The 26,054-nt window shown below is 64.7% G+C and overlaps 3 protein-coding genes across 5 annotated transcripts; 2 read left to right on the forward strand and 1 right to left on the reverse strand.

Annotated features, from left to right (window-relative positions):
* Positions 1–234: 234 nt before the first annotated feature.
* LZTS2 (leucine zipper tumor suppressor 2) lies at positions 235–4,093 on the forward strand (the record flags this gene model as incomplete). Its single annotated transcript, XM_082486516.1, has 4 exons — positions 235–663; positions 1,046–1,561; positions 2,095–2,364; positions 2,465–4,093. The coding sequence occupies 4 exons, from the start codon at positions 235–237 to the stop codon at positions 3,143–3,145; spliced, it is 1,896 nt and encodes a 631-aa protein (XP_082342642.1). The 3' UTR covers positions 3,146–4,093.
* A 98-nt stretch (positions 4,094–4,191) lies between these two features.
* Positions 4,192–11,155, reverse strand: PDZD7 (PDZ domain containing 7; the record flags this gene model as incomplete). The annotated part of the gene is made up of 16 exons (XM_082486515.1): positions 4,192–4,480; positions 4,634–4,734; positions 5,049–5,543; positions 6,095–6,166; positions 6,263–6,354; positions 6,492–6,583; positions 6,747–6,904; positions 7,101–7,142; positions 7,342–7,545; positions 8,000–8,425; positions 8,855–8,915; positions 9,143–9,290; positions 9,504–9,680; positions 10,025–10,199; positions 10,630–10,770; positions 10,963–11,155. 16 exons carry the CDS (start codon positions 11,153–11,155, stop codon positions 4,331–4,333), a joined length of 2,727 nt encoding a protein of 908 aa, XP_082342641.1. The 3' UTR covers positions 4,192–4,330.
* A 1,861-nt stretch (positions 11,156–13,016) lies between these two features.
* Positions 13,017–18,015, forward strand: SFXN3 (sideroflexin 3). 3 transcript variants are annotated; one of them, XM_082486613.1, is made up of 11 exons: positions 13,017–13,057; positions 13,618–13,784; positions 14,016–14,186; positions 14,365–14,463; positions 14,711–14,786; positions 15,225–15,310; positions 15,708–15,835; positions 15,962–16,011; positions 16,168–16,217; positions 16,661–16,708; positions 17,033–18,015. In XM_082486613.1, exons 2-11 carry the CDS (start codon positions 13,621–13,623, stop codon positions 17,127–17,129), a joined length of 969 nt encoding a protein of 322 aa, XP_082342739.1. In that variant the 5' UTR covers positions 13,017–13,057; positions 13,618–13,620; the 3' UTR covers positions 17,130–18,015. The 3 variants fall into 3 exon arrangements, with proteins under 3 accessions (XP_082342739.1, XP_082342741.1, XP_082342740.1); XM_082486615.1 differs by having other exon boundaries at positions 13,026–13,061; XM_082486614.1 differs by having other exon boundaries at positions 13,042–13,057; positions 13,555–13,784.
* The last annotated feature ends 8,039 nt before the right edge of the window (positions 18,016–26,054 follow it).

The raw sequence follows: 26,054 nt of genomic DNA on the forward strand, positions 1-26,054 counted from the left end.
CTAATCACAGTTTTATTCTGGTTCATTTGGCCTCTCCTTCTGCCTGCCTCCCCTTGGGCCAGCCTGCACCCATGAGATTGGGGATGGCAGAAGGGGGTTCGGGAGTGCCCCCATGCCCACCCAGGGATGCTGGCAGCTAGTGGAGCATCACTGGTGGTGCCCGCTGCTCTGACACTCCATCTCCTTTGCCTGCAGGCTGCCCGCGCGCTCCTGCCCGCCGGGGCCCCCCCCGCCATGGCCATCGTGCAGACGCTGCCGGTGCCCCTCGAGGCTGCCGCTGAAGGGGCTGCGCAGCTCCGTGCCGCCCCCCGCTCACCCACCACCACCATGGGCAGCGTCAGCAGCCTCCTGCCCAGCCGGCCCCGCCACGACCGCACCTGCCAGCCCTGTGATGGGGGGCCTCCCACCACCTCCTTCCGCAAGCAGGAGGGGCTGCTCCACGCTACTCCCCGTGACCCCCCGTCCCCCGAAGAGCCCCATGCCACCATGCCCAGTGTCACCCATGCCTACGCCAATGGGGGCTTCTGCGGTGACTGGCTCGATGCCCCCTCTCCTGCCAGCCCCTGCAGCGACTCGGATGAACCCCGCGATGACCGAGCCTTCAGCGGCCACCTCCAGGGGCCACCCCCCAAGCTTGTCCCAGTCTCTGGCAAGCTGGAGGAGGTGAGTGGTGGGGTGGGGGTGGGGGGGACGGGACAGCAGCAGGGTGGGTGGGTGCTGGGCTCTTGGCTTTGTTCCCCGTGCCACACTGGGTCTGTCAGCTCGGGCATGCGAACTGGGGCCACATGGCCACATTTTTGGTGTCCCAGGGGATGTGGTGGTCTCTGTGCCTTTGATGTCCCCTCCTTTGTGCTGGGGGTGAGTGTGGGAGCCCACCTGGGCACCCCATGGAGGGAGGATGGAGCGGGCAGCGACCGTCCCTCGTCTCCTTTTGAGTGCGAAGGCATCGGGGCTGGGGGCACCCCCCCCACCACTGCCACATGCAGGCCCTCAGGAGGTTGGCAGGTCCCCCAGCCCCCCCAACTCTTCCCTCTTTTTGCGGCAGAACGTGGAGAAGACCCTGATTCGCCCCATGGCCTTCAAGCCAGTGGTGCCCAAGCTCCGGAGTGCCCAGGCGGCAGCACGCCCGGGGCTCTCGGAGAGCCAGGTGAGCCTCACCCACTTGCTGGGTGCCGAGAAGCCCGGCTCACTGAGCTGCCGCGCCAGCACCCTCTCAGACTCGGGGCGCAACTCCCTCTCCAGCCTGCCCACCTACAGCACGGGCTGCAGCCAGCACCCCGAGGTGGGCACCCTGCCAGCCACCCCCCACGGTCCCTCCGATCCCCCGGGGGGCTGCCGCCCCTCCAACTCGGACAGCGGGCGCTCCTCCTCCAGCAAGAGCACGGGCTCGCTGAGCGGCCGGGGCCGGCCCTCCTCGGAGAGCGGCTCCTGTGGGCGCTCACCCCTGCCGGGTGAGGAGGCCATGCTGGTGCGGGAGCTGGAGGACAAGCTGCGGGAGAGGGAGGCTGAGCTGCGGCTGCTGCGCGACAGCCTGGATGAGAACGAGGTGGCCATCTGCCAGGTACGCCCCTGGCGACCCCCTGTCCTGTCCCTGTCCCCCCTCCCCAGGGCACCTTGTGTGGATGTACCCCTCGGTTGGGGGACAGGGAGCCCCTTTGGGGACCCTTGTGCAGACCATTGTATGGGGATAATTTTTTCTGTGGGTCTGGGAATGGGAGTTTTCCCCACTGGTTGGGTGGTCTTATATAGTCCCTGGGGGAGCCTTTATGATCCAGGGGGCCAGTTGTACAGACTGGGGTGCCTCATCTTGGGGTGCCCTTTTTTGGATGTGCCTGGGACCTGCATCTTCTCCCTGTTGGGGGTGGGGCTGGGGGAGCCCTATGGACGCATGGAGGGGCCAGTACGCCAGCGCAGGGCAGGGGGGGTCCCAAGGAGCGGGGTCCACCACTACATCGCACCTCTCTTGAACCCCTCCTCTATTTGTGGGGAACAAGCAGCCCCCCTCCCTGTGGGTAAGAGATGCCCGTCCCAGGGAGGGCAGCAGAAACTGGCGGGTGCCATGCTGCCCCCCAATGTGTTCTCCCCACTCCCCAGGTGTACGAGGAGAAGCAGCGGCGCTGCGAGCAGGAGCTGGAGGGGCTGCGGCAGCGCTGTGCCGCCCAGGCGCGGCAGGCAGCCCAGGCGGCGCAGCGAGGGCAGCAGGTCCTGCAGCTCCAGGTGCTGCAGCTGCAGCAGGAGAAGAAGCAGCTGCAGGAGGACTTGGCCCAGCTGCTGCAGGAGCGGGAGCTGCTGGAGCGTCGCTGCGCCTCCTTCCAGCGCGAGCGCACCGAGCTGGCACCCCGGCTGGAGGAGACCAAGTGGGAGGTGAGTTGCCCCACGGCGCTGGGCGAGTTGTGGGGGTGCAGGCTCTGGCTGAAGGTAAGGGGGGTCCCAGCCAGTGCCTGAGCCCCCTCGTCCCCTGCAGGTGTGCCAGAAGTCGGGGGAGATCTCGCTGCTGAAGCAGCAGCTGAAGGAGGCGCAGGCGGAGCTGTCGCAGCGGGGTGCGGAGCTGCTGGGGCTGCGGGCGCAGCTGCGGGAGGCACGGGCCCAGCTGCAGGCGGGCGAGCGGCGGGCGCAGGGGTTGCAGGAGGCTGCCCGCCTGAAGGCGCTGGAGCTGGAGGTCTGCGCCAACGAACTGCAGCGCCGCAAGAGCGAGGCCGACCTCTTCCGCGCCAAAGCCGGCCGGCTCGAGCAGGAGGTGGCGGGGCTGCGGGATGCCACCCGCGGGCGATGCCCCCCACCCGGCGAGGGGTGCCCACCACCCGGCGAGGGATGTCCCCAGCCCGACGAGGAGCTGTGGGGCAGCGCGGGGCTGCGGCAGCAGCTGGAGCGGCTGCGGGCAGAGGTGGCCCTGGAGCGGCGGCGTGGGCAGGAGCAGCGGGACGCCTTCGAGCAGGAGCGTGGCACATGGCAAGGCGAGAAGGAGCGGGTCATCCGCTACCAGAAGCAGCTGCAGTACAGCTACATCCAGATGTACCGCCGCAACCGGCGGCTCGAGCAACGGCTCCAGCATCTCCGGCTCCAGGGCGAGGACCCCCCACCCGAGCCCTGCGACCCCCCCGGCCCCGACCCACCCTTTGAGGAGATCACGGCCACTGAGATCTGAGATGCTGCCTGCTGGGGTGGAGGGCCTCCTGCCCCTGGGATTTTGGGAGCCGTGGAGCTGTGGAGGATCCCTGCCCTCCCCCCAGCTCTGCAAAGACTTCTGGTACTGGGAGGGGGCAGAGGGGACCACAGACGCTGCCCCTTCCCCAGCATCGAGGTGTTGGGGTGAGGGTACATCAGCACCCGGCACGGCGGGGGGGTGCCTGTGAGATGTGGGGCCAGGTGGGGGCCAAGTCCCGGCCTCGGGGCTGCCCAGAGCTGGTCCCTGCTGATCCTCTTAGCACACGGAGGATTAGTGGTGCTGGCTTCAGCCAGGGTCACCTTGGACAGGGGGAGATGTGGCTTGTTCCCTCCCTCTCATCCCTACTGGCACTGTCACCCAGCCAGTTCCAGAAGGGATGGCATGTGCTGTGTGCCCTGTCCCTGCCCGTGCCAGCCTGCCCCCTGCCCCCCGTGTGTTTGTCAGGGGATTCGTTTCTGTGCCATTTTAAATAATTCTATTTTTATAGGACCTACCAAAACATATCACCCTCTCCCAGCTCACACTCCACCTGTCTGTGTCCCCCTCACCCCTGCCGTGGGGCAGCTTGCCTTCAGTGCCTTTCCCATGCCCTTGCCCCCAGCATCCCTCTATTCTCTCCCCCCCAAAAATAGCCTGGCCCATGCCCCTGTGATGCCCAGCTTGCCAGGGGAGAGGGGCACGGTGCCGGAGGTGACAGCTGGGGACATCCCCAGGGTGGGCAGAGGGTGGGGGGGCCCAGCTGGGCACCCAGGGGTGTCAAACCAAAGGAAAAGCCTAGCTGTGCCCAGCTCTGGCTTGGTCGTCCCCAGCTCCAGAGGGGGATTTTTGTACTTTATTTCAGTCGCGTCCTGTTCCCAGAGCCTGGATCGTCCATGTACCACCCAGAAACGCCCATTAAAAACAAGCCCCTGGCTGTGTTTTTTTTCAGGGCTGTGTTTGTCTGTCCAGAGAAAGGTTGGGGGGTTGCCTGTCCCCCTCCCCCCTCGCCAGTGTTGCCCCCCACCTTGTGTCCTCCTGAGGGCAGCTCCTCTGTGCCCCTGGGGTGGCTCCAGCTCTCGTGCCCTCTGCCTGTGCTGAGACCAGCCACAGCTTGGTGCAGGAATGAGCCACCTGGCTCCTGAGTGCAGGATGGCTCCTCGAAGCGGAGTGTGGGGGGGTGCAGCATCACTCCAGGGGGGCTCCGGCCACCCGCACCACCAGCTCCATGGGCTCCTTGGCTTTGTTGCGGTAGGCCTGGCGGATGATGTCCACGGCCCGCTGGTGGGTGACGTTCTGCAGGCTCTCCCCGTCTACTGACACCAGCTCCTGCCCAGCCTGGACCCCGTGAGAGAAGGCAGCAGGGTGAAGTGCAGCCGCTTTTGGGGTGGCAGGGGGCTGCCAGCACCCATCAGCACTGCAGGATGGGGATGACTGGATGCCTGCCCACCCCCTGGAGTAATGCTGGGTCCCCCAGAGGTCCCCATGTACCTTGAGGACACCACTGAGGAAGGCGGCTCCCCCAGGGAAGATCTTCTCGATCTTCACCACCGGCTGTGCCCTCGACTCAATGCCACCGGAGATGCTGATCCCTGCAAGGGAGCCACGAGACCCTCACACCCAGGTAGGCTGTGACCCCCACCCACTCCCAGGCACGGCACCCCCTCCCCTGGGCAGTCGTGCCTCTGTCCTGCCATTTTGGTAGGGACGAGGGTACTAGGCAGTGGCAGCTCCACTTCTCCCTGTCTAGATTTGGAGGAGTAGGTAAGGGTGGCGCTCGGGGGTTTGCCCCCTGTTCCTTAAATGGGGTGCCCCTTGCCAAGGGGGTCCCACCCCTCCCAGTGATGCTGGTGCCAGGAGAAGGGTCCCCACCCCATCCCTGGGGTCCCACCCACATGCCACCCACCCAGTGAGTGCTTCAGCTTGGAGAGGGTGACGGTGAGCAGCCGGTACTCCTCTTCCTCCTCTTCCTCCCTGCCAGCATCCCCAGGGCCATTGGTGGTCACCCCAGCCCCCGCCTCACCCCCTGGCCCCCCAAAGAGGGGTGCAAGGGGGGGCCGTGCCCGCCGGGGCTTCACCAGCACGTCAGCCCCTCCGTCGGGCACCAACCCGGGGGGCTCCTTGCGCCAGGTGTGCCGGGGGCTGCGCGAGTGCCCGCGCTCCTCGCCTGGGGGGGGCTCAGCCAGCAGCCAGTTGGGGGACCGGGGGCTGGTGATGGGTGGGGGGCGGCTGGCGCAGGCGTAGGCATCCACTGGCACGTCGGGGAGCGGGGTGTAGGTGCGGGGGTGAAGCCGGCGGGGGCTGGGGGAGGCTCGTAGCTGGGCCGGGCTTGCCAGCAGCCCCCCGGCTTCCTCCGGCTCCGGGGCCCCTGCTGGCTTCAGCAGGAACCCACCCCGATAGTCTGCAACGAGAGGCGCTCAGGGATCCCCCCAGAACCCCGCAGCCCTGCTCTCTGGGAACCCCACCACCCAGGGATCCCCTGGGACCCCCAAGCCCCAGTTGCTGGGGACTCCTGCCACCCAGGGATCCCCACAGCACCCCAAAGCCCTGGTCCCTGGGACCCCCACCGCCCAGGGATCCTCCCAAGACCCCAAAGCCCCAGTCCCTGGGACCCCCGCCACCCAGGGACCCCCCTCAGCACCAAGGGCCCCAGATATTCTTCCTCCAGGGATGCCCAGGCACCCTGGCTCCCCTCCCTAGGACCTCTGACACCCAGGCACCCCAGCTCTCTCCAGGGACTCCAGATCCTCCTCCCCAAGAACCCCTGGCACCCAGGGTCATCCACAGACCCTGCTACTCCAGGACCTTCTAGCACCCAGGGACACCAGCCTCCCTCTCTCCTGGGGCCCCCTGCACCCAGCTGCATCCCAGCTCCCTTTCTCCTCCCCCAGATTACCCCCATACCCCCTCCACCCTGCACCCCCCCAGCAGACCCCGTGGGAAGGCACTCACCAGGCACTGGTGTGATGAGGTGTCTCTTGGGGGGGACATCATGGTGGGCCGGGCGGAGGGCAGGTGAGCGCACTGTGGGCACGGAGAGTGGCTGGTCACCCCCCCCAGGTTGTGCCCACCCCTGCCCGCTGCCCCCCTGGCCAAGGTCCCCGGGCGGCCAGGCTCCACCTGAGCGACTCTTCAGGGCATCGAAGGCTTCCAGTTCCAGGGGCATCACCATGCTGTCAAACCGGCCAAGGTCCGTGGGGGCCACCACGCTCCTGCCAGGGCAAAGGGGAAGGGACAGGTTGTGGCCACCTCCAGGATGGAACATGACTGGGACCGAAGAGCACGTGTGGGACTCTGCATCTGTCCCACCCGGCTGGGACATATTGGGGTACCCTCCAGCACCACCCACCTCACATCCCGCAGCAGCAGGACCTTCTCGGGCCGGTCCAGGATGGCCAGCAGCGGCCGCACCAAATCCTCCACGCTGCCCTCGTGCAGGTACTGTGGGTGCAGGAGGGGTGTCAGTACATGGGGGTGTGTGTACCCGTGCCTCAGTTTACCTCCCAGAACTTAACATGGGCACATAGCTCTGGTCGCAGTGCCCCCCAGGATGCCAGAGCTGCTCTGCCCACACCCTGCCTGCACCCTGCCTGCAGCGCCGTACCCGGGAGCAGTGGCGGAGCACAGCAGTCACCTCATCGGGGCTGAGGAGGCGTGCGGCAGTGTCCTGGATGTGCGGGAGCCGGGCCTCGGGGTCGCTGCTGTTGGGCTGCAGGGTGGCGATGCCCGTGGGGCCCAGGATGCTGGCACGCCGGCTTTTCTCTGGAGGGGGGGGCACAGCAAGAAGGGGTGGCCAGAGAGGCAGGGACCACCCTGGGCACCCCACAACCCCCCCCACACCCCAGCAGCTCGATCCACACCAGAGTCAGACAGATACATGCAGCGTGGGACTGGGCGCATGCAGAGCCTATCCCACAGTTCCCCCCCCTACTCCCGGGCACACAGGCACCCCCGTTACCCCGCTTCAGGCTCCGGATGACAAACTTCTGCACAGCACCTACTGCAAGGGAGACGGAGAGGGGTGAGCACCCGGGGCGGGCAGTGGCATTACTGCCCATTGCCAAAACTGCATGCCTAGGGACTCCCCTCCCGATGCCCCCCCGCCATGCCAAGGATGCCATGACGGGGCCACAGTGCCCCCAGAAGGTGGGATCAGTCCCAGGTTGGGTCCCTCTGTGCCCCGTGCCCCAGCCCAGTACCTCTGTCCCCATCAGGGCGCCCCGGGGACTTGGCGCGTGCCCGGCGTTCGGAAGCAGGGGGCTCCTGGCTGGGAGGGGCCCAGCTCTGGCTGGTGGCACGGCTCCCCTTGAAGAAGAGGTTGACGAGGGTCTTGGAGCGGTGCAGCCCCGGCGGGGCCCCCCGTGCCCCTTGTACCTCCGGCTTCTCCTTTTTCCGCTTCTCCTCTGGGGACAGAGAAGGGGGTTGGAGTGGAGGGGCTGGGGAATGCCACTCCAAATGGTGTTTGGGGGCTGGGAAGAGGTCTGGGCTGGGAAGCTGGGGAGTTGGTTAGGGAGGGCTACTGGGAGGCACTGACTGGGGAAGAGAGACCTGCTACAGGGTGCAGGGGATTCTACAGGGTCTGTGGGGCTGGGCTTTGGGGTGCTCTGCAAGCCCTGAGGACAGGACTGGTGGCCAGGTGTCCATATAGGGTGGGGGCCAGGGTTTCAGCTATAGGATGCCCAGGAGTGGGGGCCAGGTATCCGTGCGGGGCACGGGCTATAGGATGCCCAAGCAGGGGACAGGCTCCATGTGGAGCAGAGGCTGAGCTGTGGGACACACAGGGCTGGGGGTGCAGGGTTGGAGGGGAACCCCAGCCAGAGGTGAGTCCCACGCGTGGGGCTGTGCCCCAGTGCTTACCAGCAACGGTGAGGTCACTCTGGGAGCGTGTGATGGGCTGCCGGGGCCGGCTCAGTGCCAGCAGCAGCGCTGTCTTGGGCGAGTGGGCGAAGGTCCGGCGTGGGTGGGTGCCAGGGGTCTCACGGGTGCCCTGGCCCCGGATGGCTGTGTCCCGCAGCAGCTCGGGGGGCCGCACCGTGCGCCGCGTCTCCGGCAGCCCCTCGGTGGCTGGCTCGGTCTGCATGGCCCGCTCGGCACGCTCCCGCGCCCAGACCCGCCGTGGCCCATCCTCCGTGGAGATGGCTACATCAACGGTGCGGGTGGGGGGCCCTGGGGTGGCCGTCCCCAGTCCATTCACTGCCCCTGGCGCAGGCCCCGAGGAATAGGAGGAGATGGAGGAGCTGGTCTCCGAGGCCTGAGACAGCTGCTGCAGCTGCCCATTGGTCACTGCAAAGGCACAGTGGGGACATGGGGTGACATGCCACGGAGCCTCAGGTAGCTCTGCTTCCACCCCGAGGACAGAGGACATGTGGAGACCCACAAGGCTCTGGGGACCAGGTGGCTGCTGGCCATTGCATAGGGCTCTTCGTGTACCCTACAAGGATGGGGACATGTGGGACCCTGCAGGATCACAGGGACCACAGCGCTGCTGGCCACAGAATGGGGCTCTTCAGGTCCCCTAGTAGAACGGGGGCAGGTGGGACCCTGTGAGGTCACGGGGACCATGGGGATGCTGACTGTGGCACAGGGAGCTTCATGCCCCCTCCAAAGCCATGGGACCCCATGGCATGAGGACCTTCTCCCTCCCCACCAGGGACAGCCCCCCCACATCCCAGCCCGGTGGCCCTGCTGGTACCCGCACGGCACTGCCCTTACAGCGACTGAGCCAGCAGTACTCGGCCACCATCTCCTTGTAGGCAGGGAACCGGCCGGTCTCCTAGGCACAGGGGGAGAGGACATGGGGGTCAGCGTGCTCCGGGTGAACCCGATCCGGTGCCAGCCATGAATAATGCATCCCCCCTGCCTCCCACCCGCCTGAAACCCAACCAGCCGGTAGCCGCGCCAGCCCCACGGGCGCCAAGCCGAGCTGGGGCAGCGCCAGTGTGGGGACACACCTACTCCCCCCACCTCACCCAGGGGTCCCGCAGGGCCGGGAGTGGGTACCTTGATGGTTAGCATGATGTGGGTCTGCCCCTTGAGCACCTCCACTGCCTTGCTATGGCTTATGTCTTCGAACTTGACTCCGTTGGCTGCAAGGACTTGGTCTCCCACCCGAATGCCGTTCTGCTCTGCCAGCCCCCCGGGGTCCACCCTGGGAGGTGAGGGGGGCAGGATTGGTCTGAGCCCTTGTTGGGCCCTACTCCTGCCCCACACCTCCACCTGGGTGGCCCCATGCCCCAGCACCCACCATGGTGATGCCCACAGTCTTATGAGGGTGGGGGGCTCATCCAGGGAGGGGGTGCCAAGCCCCAGCGTGGGCACAGCAGGGACTCGGGTGCTGCGTGCCCCCCCAGGGCGGACATACTTGGAGACATAGATGCCGAGGCCGAACTCCCTGCCACCGCGGATGTTGAAGCCCAGGCAGTAGTCATCGGAGGTGGTGTAGAGGTGGACGATGCGCCGCAGCCCATCCTCGGAGCCGCTCTCCGATGGCGTTGAGCCGCTTTTCTCCACCACCAGACGCCTGTTCACCACATCCACCCTAGAGCATGGGCACAGTGTTGGGGTGGGGGACTCGTGGATCCAGCTCTCATCCTCCAGCAGTATGGGACCATTGGTGTCACCCAACAGAGGAAGAGTGATGGGGATGGGGGATGTTGAGGATGGGGCTTGCACCCACCCTGCCTGCTCCAGACTTTCCTATCCGATCCTGTGCCCCACCTTGGGCTCTCCCTGCCTTTGTCAGAGATCTCTGATACTCCCCACCCTGAGGGTCCCCCAGGTCTGGGACCCTCCCTGTTCCCCAGCATCCCCTGCTGAGCCTCCCCACCACACCCTCTGCGAGGCTGGGCTTTGGGGTGCTGGCCTGGGAGATGCTCTGCTCACCATGCCGTCTTCTCCTTGGAGAATTTGATGCCTGGCACGCGGCCCATCCGCCGGACCACCATGCGGAGGCGGTTGTTGCCAGTGAGGACCTTGACGGCGCTGCTCATGGTGATGTTCTCCAGGCTCACACTGTTCACCTCCGTGATCTTGTCACCAACACACAGCCCAGCCTGCTCTGCGAGGGGCACACAGCTCGGCTGGGCACCTGACCCAGCACCAATGTCCTTGTTTGGCGTCCAACCTGATCTGAACCCCATGGGATGTCCCTAAATGTGTTCCCAACCTGATCCAAACCCCATGGAAACAGAGGTGGTGATACCTGGCAATCTCACTGAGGCTGTAGCAGGAATAGGGGGCTTGTCACCTCACTGTGGCTCAGGGATGGAGCTCAGAGCCATCGGTAAGGGGCTGCCCACTCCAGTCCCCAACCCTTCTCCATGGGCAGCCTGAAAACCCCATGGCCAGAAGCAGCAGGGAGCAAATGGTGGCTTGCCACCATGAAGGGTGGCATTGCTGCTGTGGCACCGTGTCACTAGGAGCTTCCCAAGAGGGTCTTGCTGGCACGTGCCTGTCCCCACTGGCGTCCCTCGTCCTGTCCCACTTACCAGCAGCGCTGCCCTCCTCCACCTTGCTGACGAAGATGCCCAGCCCGTGCTCAGAGCCACCACGGACGCTGAAGCCCAGCTTGCCATCCACGCTCTTCTCCACCGTGATGGCGTTGATGATGTCGCTCTCATTGCTGCTGGCTGTGGGGATGGGGGACGGGATGTGTCACCCGGGCTGGGTGCAAGCAACAAGGAGGGGGGTGTGTCTCTCGTGCTGGGGATGTCCCCAGTCCTAGGACAACTCTCCCAGCCCCCAGCCTCAGGGAACCCAGGTGCCCAGCTCCCACCCCGGCCATGTGGGTGGGCAGGGGGCTGGGAGGGCACCGCACGCACCTTCGATGGGGGTGTTGATGAGGATGACGCGGCCCATGGGGGAAGCGGCACGGCTGACCCGGGTGGCCCCATTGAGCAGGCGGCTCTGCTTGCTGAGGAGGCAGCGGGGAGCCAGGCTGGCCTCACTGCTGGAGCTCCGCGACCGGCTGCCCGCCGTCATCCCCGACAGCGCCGCGTCCCAGCCCTGGGCCATGGCGGCGCTGGGCACCCCGGCGTCCTGGCGTCTGGCTCAGGGCTGGCTGTGTCCTCACGGGGCTGGGGCTGCCCGCCGGCCGGGGGGGGACATGGCATAGTCCAGCAGCACATGCCCGGGCTCGGGCACCGCTCCCTCTTAGCAGGGCGATGCTGGTGCTGGCTGGCGTGGGTGCTTGGTGCTGGCAGGACGGGTCCCGGGCGCAGTGGCACAGCCTGGGGGGACAAGGAAGTTTGTGACCCCCCCCTCTCCAGCCCTGTCCGCTCCCTGTCCTACAGGGCCCTGGGGGTTAAACTGCTGCAGGGCTCCCGGGTACCACCGTGGGGGCGGCGGGCACAGGCTGCCCTACCCTGGGGCAAGGTACCGAGCTGAAAAGGGGCTTTGACTGGCCGCGTAAATCCGGAATAGGGAGTGCAAAGGGGCTTTACCTGGTGGCGTAAATCCGGAAAGGCCCTGGAGAGGGGACTTGGGGACCTCAGCTTTATGCCGGAGAGCAGGACCTGACCCCCCCGGCCCCCTCCCTGGGGAGGCTTTGCAGCAGGAGGGGAGGAGAGACCCTCCTCATCCCCTCCGGAGCCCCTCCGGATTTACACCGCTGGAAGCTGCCGTGGGGCAGGGGACGGGCCCGCTGCCCCCCGCGGCAGTTCCCGCGGGGATTTTCCAGGCGTGGATTAAGCGCCACCACGGCCAACACCCGTCCCCCGCCCCGCTTCGCCCCCCGCTCGCCCCAGCCTGACCTCAATAAATAAGTGATGGCCTCGGCCAGGGGGACACGCCGGTGTCCCCGCCGCCTGCCTGCCCCCCACGGCGCCCCCCCGCTGCGCCCCCACCCCAGCATCAGCCGCCGGTGCCCACCCCCTCCGTAGGGGCACTGGGGACCCCTCTACCGCCGTCCCCTCCCCCGCGCCCCGTGCCCTCCTCACCTGTCCCCATGGTGCCACCTGCGAAAGAGACACCCAGCGGCGCGGGGGGGATGGAGAGGCCGGGGGGGGGGGGTAGCACCACCTCCCGCCCCCCCGCCCGCGGGGATTGGCTGCCCCTGCGGGACCGCCGCGGCCATCGGGCGCGGGAGCTGTCAATCAAGAGCGGCCAGGGCTGGCTTTGCAGCCTGGGCGGAGCTCTGTGTGTGCCCCCCCCCCACGGGCACGGCGTGGTGGGGCTCGGGGGGGGCGCGTCCCCCTGCGGGGCTGCGTGGGGCGAGGCATGGGGTGCCCCCCCCGAGAGGGGCATCCTGGACCATCCCGGGGGTGCACAGGGGAAACTGAGGCACAGGCAGAGGACGGGGGGGTGTCGTGTCCCCCACACCCCCTCCCGCTCACTCCGGTGATGCGAGACGGTATCCCCCCGTGTCCCCCTCCCCGGGGGGCATCGCCTGCACCCCGGGCTGGCCGTGACCCCCCGGCGGGGCCCGGCGCCGCCAGCGCGAACCCGACACCGCGGCGGTTTCAGGTGATGCGTGGGGGCTGCGGGGGGGGGGAGCAGCGGGGGCGGGCACCGGGGCGGGGGGGGGGGGGGTCCCCCACTCACACGGGGGCAGGGCCACACTCGCAGACACCCGTGTGTGCCCGCGCGCACCTCCCTACGCCGTGCCACGCGTGAACACCGGCGCCACACGCCTGAGCGCGACGTCACGAGCACACGCGCGCGTGGCACAGGCATCCAAACCCGCGTGAGCCCGCGGATACACACGGCTGACACGGGGACACCCGCGTGCGTCTTGGCACGTACCGCCCTCCCCACCCCCACCCCCCCACCCGCAGCCGGCCCGGTCCCGCGTGGCCCCCGCCCCGCTCCCCCCGCCGTTGCGGGGCCGCCCCCCGTGACGAGGCCGGACGTCAGCGCGCCGGGCGGGAGCGGGGCGGAGGCGGCGGCGCGGGCACGGCGGGCGCTGCCCGGGAAGCCGTGAGTGCGTGGGGCGACCCTGGCCTGGGCCGTTATGGTGGGGGATGGGGGGGGGGGGAATGTCACGCGTGGGAGGAGGGATGGGTGCAGGGATGCTCGGGCCGGGGCGGGGGGGAGCAGAGCCCCGCTTCTCGCGGGGAAGGGCGGGCGTGGAAATGGGGCCGGGCCGTATGTTTCGGTGCCATAACGGGCGGGGATCTTCTGCTTTCCTCTGCCCTTCCTCGGCCACCCCCACCCCCCCGCGAGTGGCAGCAGCGCTCGCCCCGGGGCGGCAGGTCCCCCCACCCGTGTCCGGGGTGCCCTGCAGGGGTGGGGGGGTCCGCACTGGTGGTTGGTGCAAGCTGGATTGGGGGGCTCCCCGCTGACAGCGCAGGGTTGGGGGGGTACAGCAGTGGTGTCACCCACCCACAAGCTGCCCCATCTGCTGGGTGGGCTCAAGGGTCCCCACTCAGCTCCATTGCAAAGGGGTTCCCTATTTCCCCCCCGTGTCCCTCCAGGCATCCAGCAGAGATGCAGGGACACGCACACACATCCCACATAACTGTCCCCCCCCTCCGCAGAAGATGCCACCATCCCTGCCTGCCACCATCAACATCCGTGAGCCCCGCTGGGACCAGAGCACCTTCCAGGGCCGGGCCAAGCACTTCTTCATGGTGACTGACCCCCGAAACCTGCTGCTCTCAGGGGCCACGCTGGAGGAGGCTCGCCGGGTGGTGGAGGACTACAGGTACTGGGGGTGGCCGTACCCCCAGCACTGCTCCTGGGCAGGATATGGCCTCGGGGCCATCCGCAGGAGTAGGAATGGGAGCAGTGCTGCCCCCCCCGGCCAAAGCCAGTCCCCCAAATTGCCTGGCTGGTCCCCAAGCCATCCCCCAGCTGCCCCACATGGAGTGGGGGACCAGGTAGGGCACAGGTTCTGGCAGAGGGTCTCCCAACAGGTGCTACCCTTACTTGGCAGGGCAGGCACGGTACCCCCGGGGCTGACGGAGGACCAGCTTTGGCGGGCAAAGTACATCTATGACTCGGCTTTCCACCCCGACACGGGTGAGAAGATGCTCCTCATAGGGCGCATGTCTGCCCAGGTCCCCATGAACATGACCATCACCGGTTGCATGTTGACCTTCTACAGGTACCCGTCCCCTCCTCACCCCAGGGCCCAGGAGGGTGCCTGGGAACCGCTCCCCTGGGCACCTTCCTGGGCCCTGGGGTAAGGAGGGGATGCATGCCCCATACCCCATAACGCACCCATGCCATAGGAGCATGGGTGGCATCCTCCAGTGCCACCAGCACCCTCTTCTCTCTGGTAGGACCACGCCGGCCGTGCTGTTCTGGCAGTGGGTCAACCAGTCTTTCAATGCCATCGTCAACTACACCAACCGCAGTGGGGATGCACCCATCACCCCCAGGTAAGCATCCCTTTGACCAGGTCCCCAGGGCATCCCAAAATTCCATGGGGGGGAGTGTCTTGAATAGCTTCTTGAATAGTGGGGGAGTTGTGAGATGGGATGATGGGGACCTGGTATAGCCAGAGATGGATACCAGTGGGGCTGTTAGGGTTGGTGGTAGATCTGGGAGAAGAACCTAGGCACCCTTTGGGGGGTAGGGTGGGATGGGAGGACCCTGGCTCATCAGTGTCACCTCCTGCTCTTGCAGCCAGCTGGGGACAGCCTATGTGAGTGCAACCACGGGGGCAGTTGTCACAGCGCTGGGGCTCAAATCACTCACCAAGGTAAGGTGGCCCTTGGCCATTACTGGCTGGGGCACCTGGACCCTCTCCGAGGGGTCTCCCTGAGCTTCCCATCACCTGGGACAGGGGAGAAAGTGGAGGACGGAGTTGCCGAGGCGGGGGGCACACAAAGCAGCCCCTCTCCCCAGTGATAGCTCTGGAGATGGCCTGTCCCTCCACCCCTGCTTCATCCCCAGCTGGATCTCTCCAGACTTCTTTCACCCCTTGGCATCCCTCCAGTGCTGGGAGGGGACACAGGACCCCCCGGAGCCCCTGGGCTATGCAGCTTTCACTGGCTGGGCGTTGCAGGGGAGGAGGGAATGTTTTTCCCTGGTGGGGCTGGGACACCCAGGGTCTTGCAGGGGGACAGTGGCAAACCCAGGGACAGCCAGCTCTGCCCTCAGACCCTCTGCATGACGTGCTCCCTGCTTGCCCCCGCAGCACTTGCCAGCCATCATCGGCCGGTACGTGCCTTTTGCGGCTGTGGCTGCTGCCAACTGTATCAACATCCCTCTGATGAGGCAGAGGTGAGCCCCTGGGCTGGGACAGGGCGCTCGGGCTTGTGTCGGGGTTCACTGGGCACTGGTGGGGGACGGAGGGGGGGAGCATTGCCCAGGGCTTGCAGGGGGCTTCCTTCCTGGCCCTGTTGGCACCCCTTACTGTGGGGGGTTGGTTTGAGGGTACAATCACCCCATTGCATCCCAAGGGGTTATCTGTTAATGCCACCCCTGTCCAACTCTGCTGAGGACCCACCTAGTGTGAATGTGGGTCCAGCTCTCAGCTCCCCACACAGGCAGTGGATGGGGAATACAGAAGGACACGAACCTCCCTTAGAGACATGCCCCTGTGCGGTGTCCCTGCCCTGTCCCTCGATGCCCCCACCTGCATGCCCTGGGGCCCCCCTCACCCCCACTCTCCCTGCAGAGAGCTCAAGCTGGGGATCCCCATCACGGATGAGAATGGGAACCGCCTGGGTGAGTCCACGGCCGCAGCTCAAAAGGCCATTTTCCAGGTGGTAGTGTCCCGCATTGGCATGGCAGCCCCAGCCATGGGTAAGTGTCCCCTCCTTCACCCATGTCCGAGGGCTGCAGCCAGTCCCCTGGCAGCGTGGGATGGGGTCCCACAGCTGATGGGGGGCTGTGAGCACTGGGAGCTCATCTCCTTCCCCTCTGCCCCAGCCATCCCCCCGGTGATCATGAACGCCCTGGAGAAGAGAGCTTTCCTGAAGGTACTGCTGGTCCTGGGAGGGGAGGGTGTGCATGGGGGGACACCCCTCTAGCTTGTCACAGTGCTGGCACCCCTCGGGGCTGGTACCCTATCAGGGAACAGACACTTTCCTGCCCCATCTGACCCACTGACCGTAGCCTCTCCTTGTCCCTGGCAGCGGTACCCGTACCTGAATGCTCCTCTGCAGGTCGGCCTGGTGGGACTCTGGTAAGTCATCCTCTGCTGATGGGCATTGCCACCCCGGGCACAGACCGAGCCCAGGTATGGGGGGCAGTGCTGCTGGGGGGTCTGCCTGGCAGGGGAGGTGAGAGCCACCCCAGAGCTCCTTGGGAGGGCGGATGAAGCTTGGCCAGGCTGTTGCCCAACCAGGCTGGTGTGCCCACCAGGATGGGGTGCCGTGTCCTGGAACCAGAACCTGTTTTGCTTCATCTTGACATCTCTCAAGCCTGTCATGGGCTCCTACTCAGCATTGCTGTTCCCCCACGCTGATGGGGACAGGCTTTGCCCCGCTTCAGGAGCCAAATGCAGGGTCTGGAGCTTGGAGAGGACATCTCCTTATCCCTTCCCTGGTTAAGCACCTGGCATGGCTCTGGGCTGCCTCCTTGCTGCCCTGTAGCCCAGCTTCTCCTCTTTGTGTCTTTCCCTTGCAGCTTGGTGTTCGCGACCCCGCTGTGCTGTGCACTTTTCCCTCAGAAAAGGTAAGGATGGGCACTTTGCCCGTATGTGCAGCCCCGTGGGGCAGGACATGGGGTGCCGGCGGGGAGGTCCGTGGGCTCCTTGTGCTCTCTGACTCCCAAGAGATGATTCTGCTCCTTTGAGCGGTTGGAGGCTTGAAAATGTGTGTGCGCACACACGTCCCTGTGCACATGCAGCAGTACAGACCCAGAGGTCTGCGCTGGACCGTGGGGACAGCATCCCCATGGGGTGCAGGTGGGGAAGGGGTGGCAGCAGGTGGTTTCCCAAACCCGAGGCTGCTGCTGAATGTCCCTCCTCTATCCTCTGTATCTGTGTCCCCTCGACAGCTCGATGCCTGTGAGCCGCCTGGAGCCTGAAGTCCAAGCTCGGATACGGGAGAAAGACCCACAGCTGGAGACTGTCTACTTCAACAAAGGGCTCTGAATGGGGGTCCCGGGGCGGCCGAGACGCGTGCTGCGGAGCCGCCGGGCCGGCACATTGCTGAGCTTCGCCCCTTGGATCCCTTCGGGGCCATCGCCGCTTTCCCTTGGCCGTCGCGTGTCTGTAGGTCCCAGGTGCTCGGTCCCGCTTCCCGAGATGCCCGCAGCCATGCAGCACCGAACCCCGTCCCCACGCCTGAGCTCATCCCCGCTCTGGGGACCTCCTGGCTGGTGGCACCCCCATGTGTGTCTCCTGTGCACGCCCTGCGTGTGCCCGTAGCTGTGTGCAGTGCACGGGGGAGCGTGGGCAGCAGCACCAGGGACCTTGCGAGCGGGGAGGTGGGGTGGGGAAAAAAACGGTGCTCCCCAGCTTTAGGAGGCAGCAGACAATCACAGTGTCTGAAGGTTGAACCCCCCTGCAAGCACCCCACGCTGCTCAGCAGTTCAGCAGCTGGTGCCTGGGGATAGCAGAGCAGCTTTTGGAGAGGAAAATTCCCCATACCCAAAATCGCTGTGGGTGAGCGATTTCAAGCACACACAGTGGCTCGAACCCGCGGGGGGGCTCTCCCAGCCCAGGCGTGCGCTCTCAGCTCACCCTCTGCTCTCCTCTGCGCTGCTCCAGGGATTTAATCTGGCTTTCTGTTCCTTCCATCCCCAGAGCAAATGGCACATTTTAATCCCAGTGGAGAGTCCACGTTTTTATTACCATTTTACTGTCATCTCTGTTCAGGGCTGGGCTCCTGCTGGGGGGACACTCTACCCCCTCCTGGAGTGCTTGCTTTCAGGTGGACCTTCTCAAATAGCTTTAAGTTCAGCGTGGTTTCCTCTAGTTATTTTTTATATACATACAATGTACCTATATATACCAAATAATAAAGGCAGGTTGTTTATACAAAACCAAAAGCAAAGAGAAGCGCGTGGCTTGCCAGTCTGTATAGGGTGGAAAGGGGCTACCATCTGGGTGAGGATGGGAGCGGGAGGGACAGGCAGGTCGGCTGCCGGGGTGCCCTGTGCCCCCCGGGGCCGGGCTCTGCTCCCGTTTTCCAGCCCGCTGCCTTTGCAGAGGCTCCGGCTGGCTCGGCGTGTGGTTAAGCTCATCCAGCTGTCAGGAGGGCTTTTTTTAGCACAGGCGGCTTTGCACCTCACCGCCGCGCAGAGGGCTCTGCTAAGCTGCTGCCCTGGATGCTGCTGGTTTGGAGAGGCCGGAGCATCCCCCCCCGGATCTGCCCACGCTCCCACCCCCTCTGGCAGCCCGCTCACAGGACGATCTGCTTCAATCCCCGGCCCCGGGGCCTGCGCCTGCCTCTCCAGCGAGGATATTTTTATCCCGCTTTCTATGCACGGCTATCAGAGAGCACGTCCCCGCCGTCGTGGGACCCTGGCAAGCCTGCAGGCGGCAGCTGTGTCACCCACAGGCCAGGGCAGTCAGAAGGAGCGGTGGATGTCCATGCAAGGAGAGGAGGGATGGAGGCAACCACGCTCCACAGAGCCCCAGCGTCAAGCCGGGATGGAAGAGCGAGAGTCGCTGCAAAGCCAAAGATGGGCAGATGCAGCAGCTGGTGAGATAAGGGTCAGGCAGCCCAGAGCCACGCTCTGCTGTAGCTACCCCAGCGGGCAGGGACCGGGAAGGGGGTGATCCCCCTCCTCGGGGGCAGCCAGGAGGACACCCGCACCCAGCACCCACCCAGGGTGGGGGAGCGGATTGGGACAGGCACGTCGGGGATCTGTCCCCCTCTTTCTGCCGGCCCCAGCATATTGCAAATATCTCCCCTGAGCCAGCCATTGGCGGCTTATAAATAATGCAGCCCCTCGCCGCGCAATAAGGGCTTGTCAGTAGCTATTCTGCTCTCATAAATTAAAGATGAAAAGGTACAAGGCTCTTGCCAGAAAAATGAAGACAAATTTTTAATAGCTTGCCAAGACACAGGGAGATGGAGCGCTCGGGAAAAATGAATTACGTTTTTATTATGTGTTTTATTGTGGTGTAATTGAACGGGATTAGCTGAGAATACAATATATTTCCAGGGCAGTGCAAAGAAAACAAAAATAATGATGACACATACCCCCCCGCACCACCAGCCTGCTCGGGGACATCCTCCATGCGCACCGGCTGGGAGAGGGCCCTGAGCTGTGATGGCTGCAAGAGGCAGAGGTGGGGATGGGAGGGACACTGGAGGGGACAGGGGACAGGAGACACAGGGGCTTGGGGTGTCTGGGTCTGGCTGGATGGCCAGGCAGGGTCTCTGGGCTCATCCCAAGAGCCCCCGGAGCTGTGGGGCCAGGGTGCAGGGCAAGGTGGCACAGCAGCACTTGGTCACATGGAGCCACTGGGTGTCTTTCGCCTGTCCCCATCTGCTTTCATCCCACCCCTGAGACCCCCTTTGGCCTGTCCCTAACCCGCATGAGATGGCATTGCTCGGCTGAGATCTGACAAACTCAGTTCTGGAGGGGAGCAGTCCTGGGGCGTTGTCCCGCAAACCAGCCACGCTGGCTGTCCTCTCCCAGAGCTGGCAGCACTGCTGAGAGCCCATGGACTCGATCACTTCGCTGGGCTAGGGGGCACCTGTCCCCATGGGTCCCCTGGTTGGGGAGGAGAGAAAGATGACCCCCTCAGCTGGTGAGTTTTGGGGGTGTGACAAGCCCAAAGGCAACACCGCTGCCTCTGTGGCGGGGCCCAGGATGAAGCGGTGGATGCAGGGGAGGAAGGATGCTCGGTCCCTTCCTGAGCTAGCTCATCTCAGAGGTCATGGGCAAGTCCCCGAAAGCCAGCAGCTGGGTGTCCCCGGGGGTGCTGGGGGTGCTGGGCAGCACTGGGTCGGGGACATCGATTGGTCCCTGGCATTTTTAATGAGCTGCCCGACCGCAAGCTTTAACCTTGCCCATAATGAGGGTGAGCGGCAGCAATTCCTACTGCCACAGCCGGCTCCCCCAGCCTTAATGAGCTAATCAATACTTGTTCTCAGCTTAATTTCCAGCTAATTGCTCTTTAATGACGCCTGGAAATGGGCAGCCTCTTGCAGGGGGGGTGGGGCAGGCTCCCCCTCCCCAGCGCCTGTCCCCAGTGACAGGGGGTGCCGGGGCACTGGCAGTGGGTCACCTTCCCTGGCTGTGTCCCAGCCCCGCTGGAGCTGATGGAGGCTGGGGAAAGGGAGGGTGGACAGTGGGCACAGTGCCACCGGGCTGGCAGCACTCTCTGGAGCACCCATCCTGACCGAGGGGGGGGGATATGCAGCCCTGTGCACCCAGCGCAGGCGGAGTAGAGGGTCTCCACAGCCCAGGAGTGTCCCCAAGCCCCTCAGGACACTACGTTGCGGTGGGGGTCCCCAGAGTGGGTTCATGGGGGTGGCTAGTTTTGGGGTGCAGGGAGATGGGGGTGTGCGTGGCCGAGGTGGCCACGCATTGATGCAGGATCTGCAGGCCCCAGGTACAGGGACAGTGTCACGGCAAGGGGAGGGGGACGAGGCCAGCAGTGCCCTGGAGGTGGCAGCAGAGACCCCGCAGCCTGCTGCCTGCACAGCCTGCCTGCACCGCCTGCCTGCACCTCTCGGCCGGGTCAGCCCCTGGGGCGGTGCGGGGGGCAGACAGGGACTTCGGTGGAGGTGGGGGGGTAGGGACGTTTAGGGGGTGCTCCTGTTTGCTGCGGGGTGCGGAGGGAGCCGGGCATGTCGCGGAGCGGTGGGAACAGCGCGAATCCGGCCCCGAGGTGTCAAATTTGGCACGGCCGTGTCAGCCGGGGGGGGGCGGGCAGAGGTGGGGGGGCATCCCCGGGAATGCAGCCCCCCGCCGCCTGTTCGGTTCCTGGCTCCGGGTTATGTGACCTGCTCTTGGATGGGGCTGGTGGAAAAATCCCAGCGAAAGCAGAGGGATTCCTGCCGGGAAGGAGCCGAGCCGCATCCAGCCCTACCGAGAGGCAGCTCCTGCCTCAGCAGAAGGGGCCCCGCAGCCTCCGGCCGGGGACACTGTGACAGCCTGGGGACCAGAGCATCCCTTGCCACCCGGCCACTGCTCCTCGAGGCCGGCTTAGAGCCCCCCCCCATCCCTCCTGCTCACAGCTGCAACCGTTTCCCCAAGAATTTGCTGACGGGATTTGTTCTTGGGAGGAATTTGCTCTGGAAAAGCCTGGAGAAACCTGAGGCCGGCTGCTTCCAAGCGAGGGTCCTGCCTGGCACGTGGAGCAGGAGGGACCTGCCTGCTGTCCATCCCTTGTCCCCACAGTGGACATCTGGGATGTGTCTAGGACCCATGAGAGCTGTGTGGTCTTGGGGTGGGCTGGCTGGACCCTGGCTGTGTCAGACTGCCCTGAACAGCAGGAAACCAAAAGGAGCAGCAGGTTTGAGCTGAAACTGGGGAGATTTGCTTTATTATCGAAAGGAGACCCCCATGGCCCCAGGCAGTGTGCCAGCAGCACCCCATGCCCCAGCATCTCCCAGTGACATTTGCTTCTGCTGTGACACAACCACATTCCCAGCCCCGATGCTGCTCGCCAACCCTCCCTTGACATGACGTGCGTTGAGTCACTTGGCCCAGGGCTTTTTTTCCAGGGTGGGTGTTTTTCTTTGGCCTTGTCTGCTGTAAGCCTCAGATCACCATGGGGTGGTCCAGGAGATCAGCCCAGGGCTGGGGTGGGGGTCAGTGGGGCCAGGAGCAGCAGAGCACCCCACACCGACCATGGTGGCTCTGCCATCAGGGGCACGTGCTGATGACAGAGCTCTGGAGGGATGCCATGGCTGTGAGTCTGCCAGGAGCATCCGCAGACTCCTGGTTTCAACAGAACCATTATGGAGATGGAGGGGGAATGGTGATGGGGAGCAACTCTCCGGGGAAGGAGGAGGGGCCTTTGGTGCTTGAGGCTCACTACAGCTTCAACTGCCCAATTTCAGGAACTTCACTGGGCTAGGGCCAAGTGAAGAGAGAGGAGGGATAACCATCAGCACAGGCAGGGAGCCGGGAATGTGATTTACTCCAGTGCCAGGCCATGCGTGGCTGCAGCTGCCCTTTTCCCCCCAAAATCTGCTCCCAGCAACTGGAACCGCAAGCCCCGGGTACAGCCAGGTGCTGTGCTGATTGAATCAAGGTGTGATTGCGCACAACTCCTTGTTAAGCACAGGTTAGATCCTCCACCCCTCATTCATAGCTGCTGCTATTTATTAGCACATTCAACAGTCTCGTTAAGCAGGAGGTTTAATTACCTGCCAGGTTTGAGCTCCATCTTGTTTTCCCGAGCCGAGCCGAGCCGAGCTGAGCTACACCATGCTACACTGCACTGCCCGTGGCTTCCAGATGCTGGGTTGTGTTGCACCATGGCTAGAACTTTCCCTGCTCAGATCTGTGGTTGGATTTTGCCTCTGATCAGGGGATTGCTATCAGGAGATGTGGCCTCCACCCACTTCACAGGTGGCAGATGCTGCAGTGATGCTCAGGTGAATCCAGTCACCCAGAAGCTGTGGTAACCCCATGGGGACATGGACACACCAGGCACTTGTGCTGTGGCACATGGGAGAAGGAGCCAGGGCTGGGGTCCTCGTGTGGTGGTAAAGGACATCAGTATCGGGGCCTGTCCCCCCTTGTCCACCTGCCAAGGGCAAGAGAAGCAAATGACCAGGGACTATCGCTGGCCCGACTTTTCAGCAGTGCCTGGGATTTAAGTGCTGGTCAGGAGCTGTGTGGGTTGAAGGTGGCATCTAGGGCCAGGCTTGCCCCACTGCTTCGCCCACTGTGTGGGGCAGGGGCAGGCCAGGATTTGCTTGGCTCAGGGATGCTCAAAGGTGCAGCTGATGCTTTGTCTCAAGGTGGAGAAGCAGGGCACAGCGGGGCCAGCCCAGGAGCTCAGCAACCCCATCTGGGTCACCTCCAGCCTGTCCCCTCTCTGCTCAGGTTCTGAACCAGCTCTGGGGGTGCGTATAGGGAAACCTCAGCCCCTGCTGACTTTTTCCCTGCTCCCAAAGCAGCTGCAGCCCCAGCTGCTCTGCGACTCGTGGATGCCGGGACTGAAAACCTGCGGCACGCCGGGACCGCGCTGAATGGGCCAGGCGAGGGGAGCTGGGGAGGGAGGCAAGCCTGAGCCAAGGGGCTGGGGGCCACAGAGGGGGAGCAGGAGGCGAGGCCAAAGGCAGAGCCGGCAGGAAACCCTCCTCTGCGGCGAGGGGCTGGAGGGGGGGTTGGCTGGCAATGGCAGATTTAGGGGGGCTGAAGCCTGATGTATTTTCCGTCTTTAGCTGTGGCCGGATTCACAACGTGACCGAGCGAAAGCTCTGGAGCCCAGAACGAATTTGCAGGAGAGTGGTGGAAAGCAAAAGCGGCTTTTTGCAGTGTGGTGAAGGAAACAAGATCCTCCGAGGGGTCCTGCAACAGCTTTGCTTTGCCTGAGCTTCACCGGGGAAGCAAATCCCACAAATTCCTCGCCTGGAGGAGGGAAGTGGGCTGTGGGATCCCCCCTCCCCCCCTCCGGCACAGTGGCAGGAGCAAGATGCAAATGCACAGTGTGTTTGTGCTGCAAAGACACATTGGGTCCCTCATTCCTTGGAGCCAGGGAAACTGAGGCAGGGAGCAGGGAAGCAGCTTGCTTGGGGGGGGTCTGAAGCCCCAGCTCCGTGCACGTGGGTTTTGCACTGCTGTGGCATGCAGCAGCCCCACCACCGCTCTTGACAGCTCCGCTCCAGCCAAGGTAATGCCATCGCTTGTACCCCAATACCTTCTTTGTATGTGGCTCCTGGGGTGGGGTGAGCACAGACATCCCCCAGGAATTATCCCCCCTGTTTAATTACAGCAGCTTCTCAGTGTTTCAGCCTGTGTTTCCCACACAAATTACAGGTTAAGAGATGCTTTTGCCCATTTCCCCAGCCATGCCCACCCCTGGCTTTTTCCCTCCCATTCAATTGTCCCCACGGACCCCTGCAAAGTTGGTCTCTGTCCCGTCCCCCCCCCCCCCCCTCCGGTACCCTCCTACCCCGGGGCATCAGCCCGGGTCCCAATACACGGCTTGGGGTGGTCCCAGCGTTGGGGTCTGCAGGGAGGTGCCGGTGTCAGGGGGACAGACAGTCGAGCAGCAGAGCCCCGGGGCCGGGGTGCAGTGGGTGGCGAGACCCCGGCAGGGAAGGGGTGCCCTCCAGCCCGGGTCCCGGTCCAGGGATGGGCCGCGGGCCCGGAGAGGGGCGGGGGGACTCACGTTTCGCTGACATCACGGCGGGTGTCGGAGCAGCCGGGGGCCAGCAGCCCCGCCGCCACGGCCACTGCGCACCCGCGCCTGCCTGCCCGCGGGCCCCCGAAACCGCCTCTCCCCGGCACCTCCGGTAAGTGGCGGCTTATAGCGGGGTGGCTCCTGCCGGGGGCTTTCGGGGGAGCCCAAGGGATGCTGTACCCCTTCCCAGGACTCAGCCAGGACCCCCAGAACCTAAACCCCAGACTTGGGGAGCCAGAGACCAACTTTGCAGTTATCCCCCGTGTCCCTGCCCCCTTCTCCATCCATCGGGACTGGAGCCTTGGGATAGGGACGGCCCGGGGGGGCTCCAACACCGGGACCCCCTGCTCCTTTCCACCCCTGCAGAGCTTGGTGGTCTCCACTAAACGGGTCAAAGCTCCCCAGTTTGTTATCCAGGGGATGCGCGCGCGTGTGTAACCTTGCAAACCGACCAACCTGGCCATCCCATCACCCCAGCTCGGGGCTGCGTTAGTCCCAGAGGGTGGGGGTTCTGTGGGGTGCAGCTGAGGGAGCTGCAGCCTGCCCTTCCGTGCTGTTCCCAGCAGGAGGGGAGGGAGCAGCTCAGCTGCCTTGGTCTGCTCCCCAGCTCGACTCACTGGTGTTGGGTGACCCAGGGGCAGGAGACAGGAATTTCACTCCATCTCAGGAAAGGCAGCCAGAGTGTAACTGGGGGTCGGGCCATGCTTGTAAAGGGGTTCAGTTCATCATCACCCCCTCTGGGGATGGGCTCCAAGACCCTACATATGCCCCAGCTGGAATGGGAAGCCCAGGGGCAGATCAGCCTCTGCTTACCTGGGAGGGTAGTGCAGGCTTGGGCGACACTGCTGTGCCGATACAGGCTGACCATGCTGGGCCTGCTGCCAGTCTGCTGACTGCCCACTTGTATGCTGAGTTCCCCAGTGCTCAGCCTGATGACGCCTGTGTAATGACTGGGGGGTTCACAAAGCTTTCTTGGGGGGTGTTTCAGCCCCTGCTCAGGTGGAAGGTGCCTAAAAAGAGGGGTTATGGCACAGGGAAGGAAGGAGGACAAAAGCCAGGCATGACTGGGAGCATCCTGCTGGCTCGGCTCCTCTCGGCTGGCTGCCTCCAGCGCGGAAAGAGCCCCTTGTCTGTGGGATCAGCCGCTCCACTGCGCTTGTTTGTATGGTGATGGAGGAAAAAAGGGCTCGTGACTCTTGCAAAGTGACGGGGAAAGGAAAGGGGCGCCTGGCTCGAGAACAGCTTTCCAAGAGGAACAGAGTACAAACCATCTGAGCCATGATGGTGTGGAGCAGCCTGTCCAGCTGCCCGCCAGCCCCACAGCTCCCTGGGCTGTGGTGGTGGTCACAGCAGGCTGGAGTCTGCCCCCCGGGCTGCCAGGGAAACAGGATGAAACCTGGTGGGCCTGGGGCAGCAGCCCCGTCCCACTGGAGGATGTTCAGCATTTCAGGGTGGGAGTTGGTTGAGGAGCCTGGCAGGAGTTGGGGAGCCCCAGGATGGGAAGGATGTGGCTTACGGGGCTGGGGGTGAGAGTGGCTGGGGCTGACCCTACCCTGCACATCACACAGCACTGCACTCTGGGCAAGCCAGCTGGGAGCCAGAGGGGTGGGAGATGCTCACTGCACTGGTAACACACATCCTCCCTCCTTGCAGGCCAGGATGGCTCCTCGAATCTAGCCAGGGAGGCCAGAGCAGCGCCGGAGGTCCCTGTCCAAGTGATGGTGGAACTGGAATAGAGGACCTGCTGCGACG

The sequence above is a fragment of the Vanellus vanellus genome, assembly GCF_965231255.1.
Source record: "Vanellus vanellus genome assembly, chromosome: 7".
In the NCBI taxonomy this organism is placed as follows: domain Eukaryota; kingdom Metazoa; phylum Chordata; class Aves; order Charadriiformes; family Charadriidae; genus Vanellus; species Vanellus vanellus.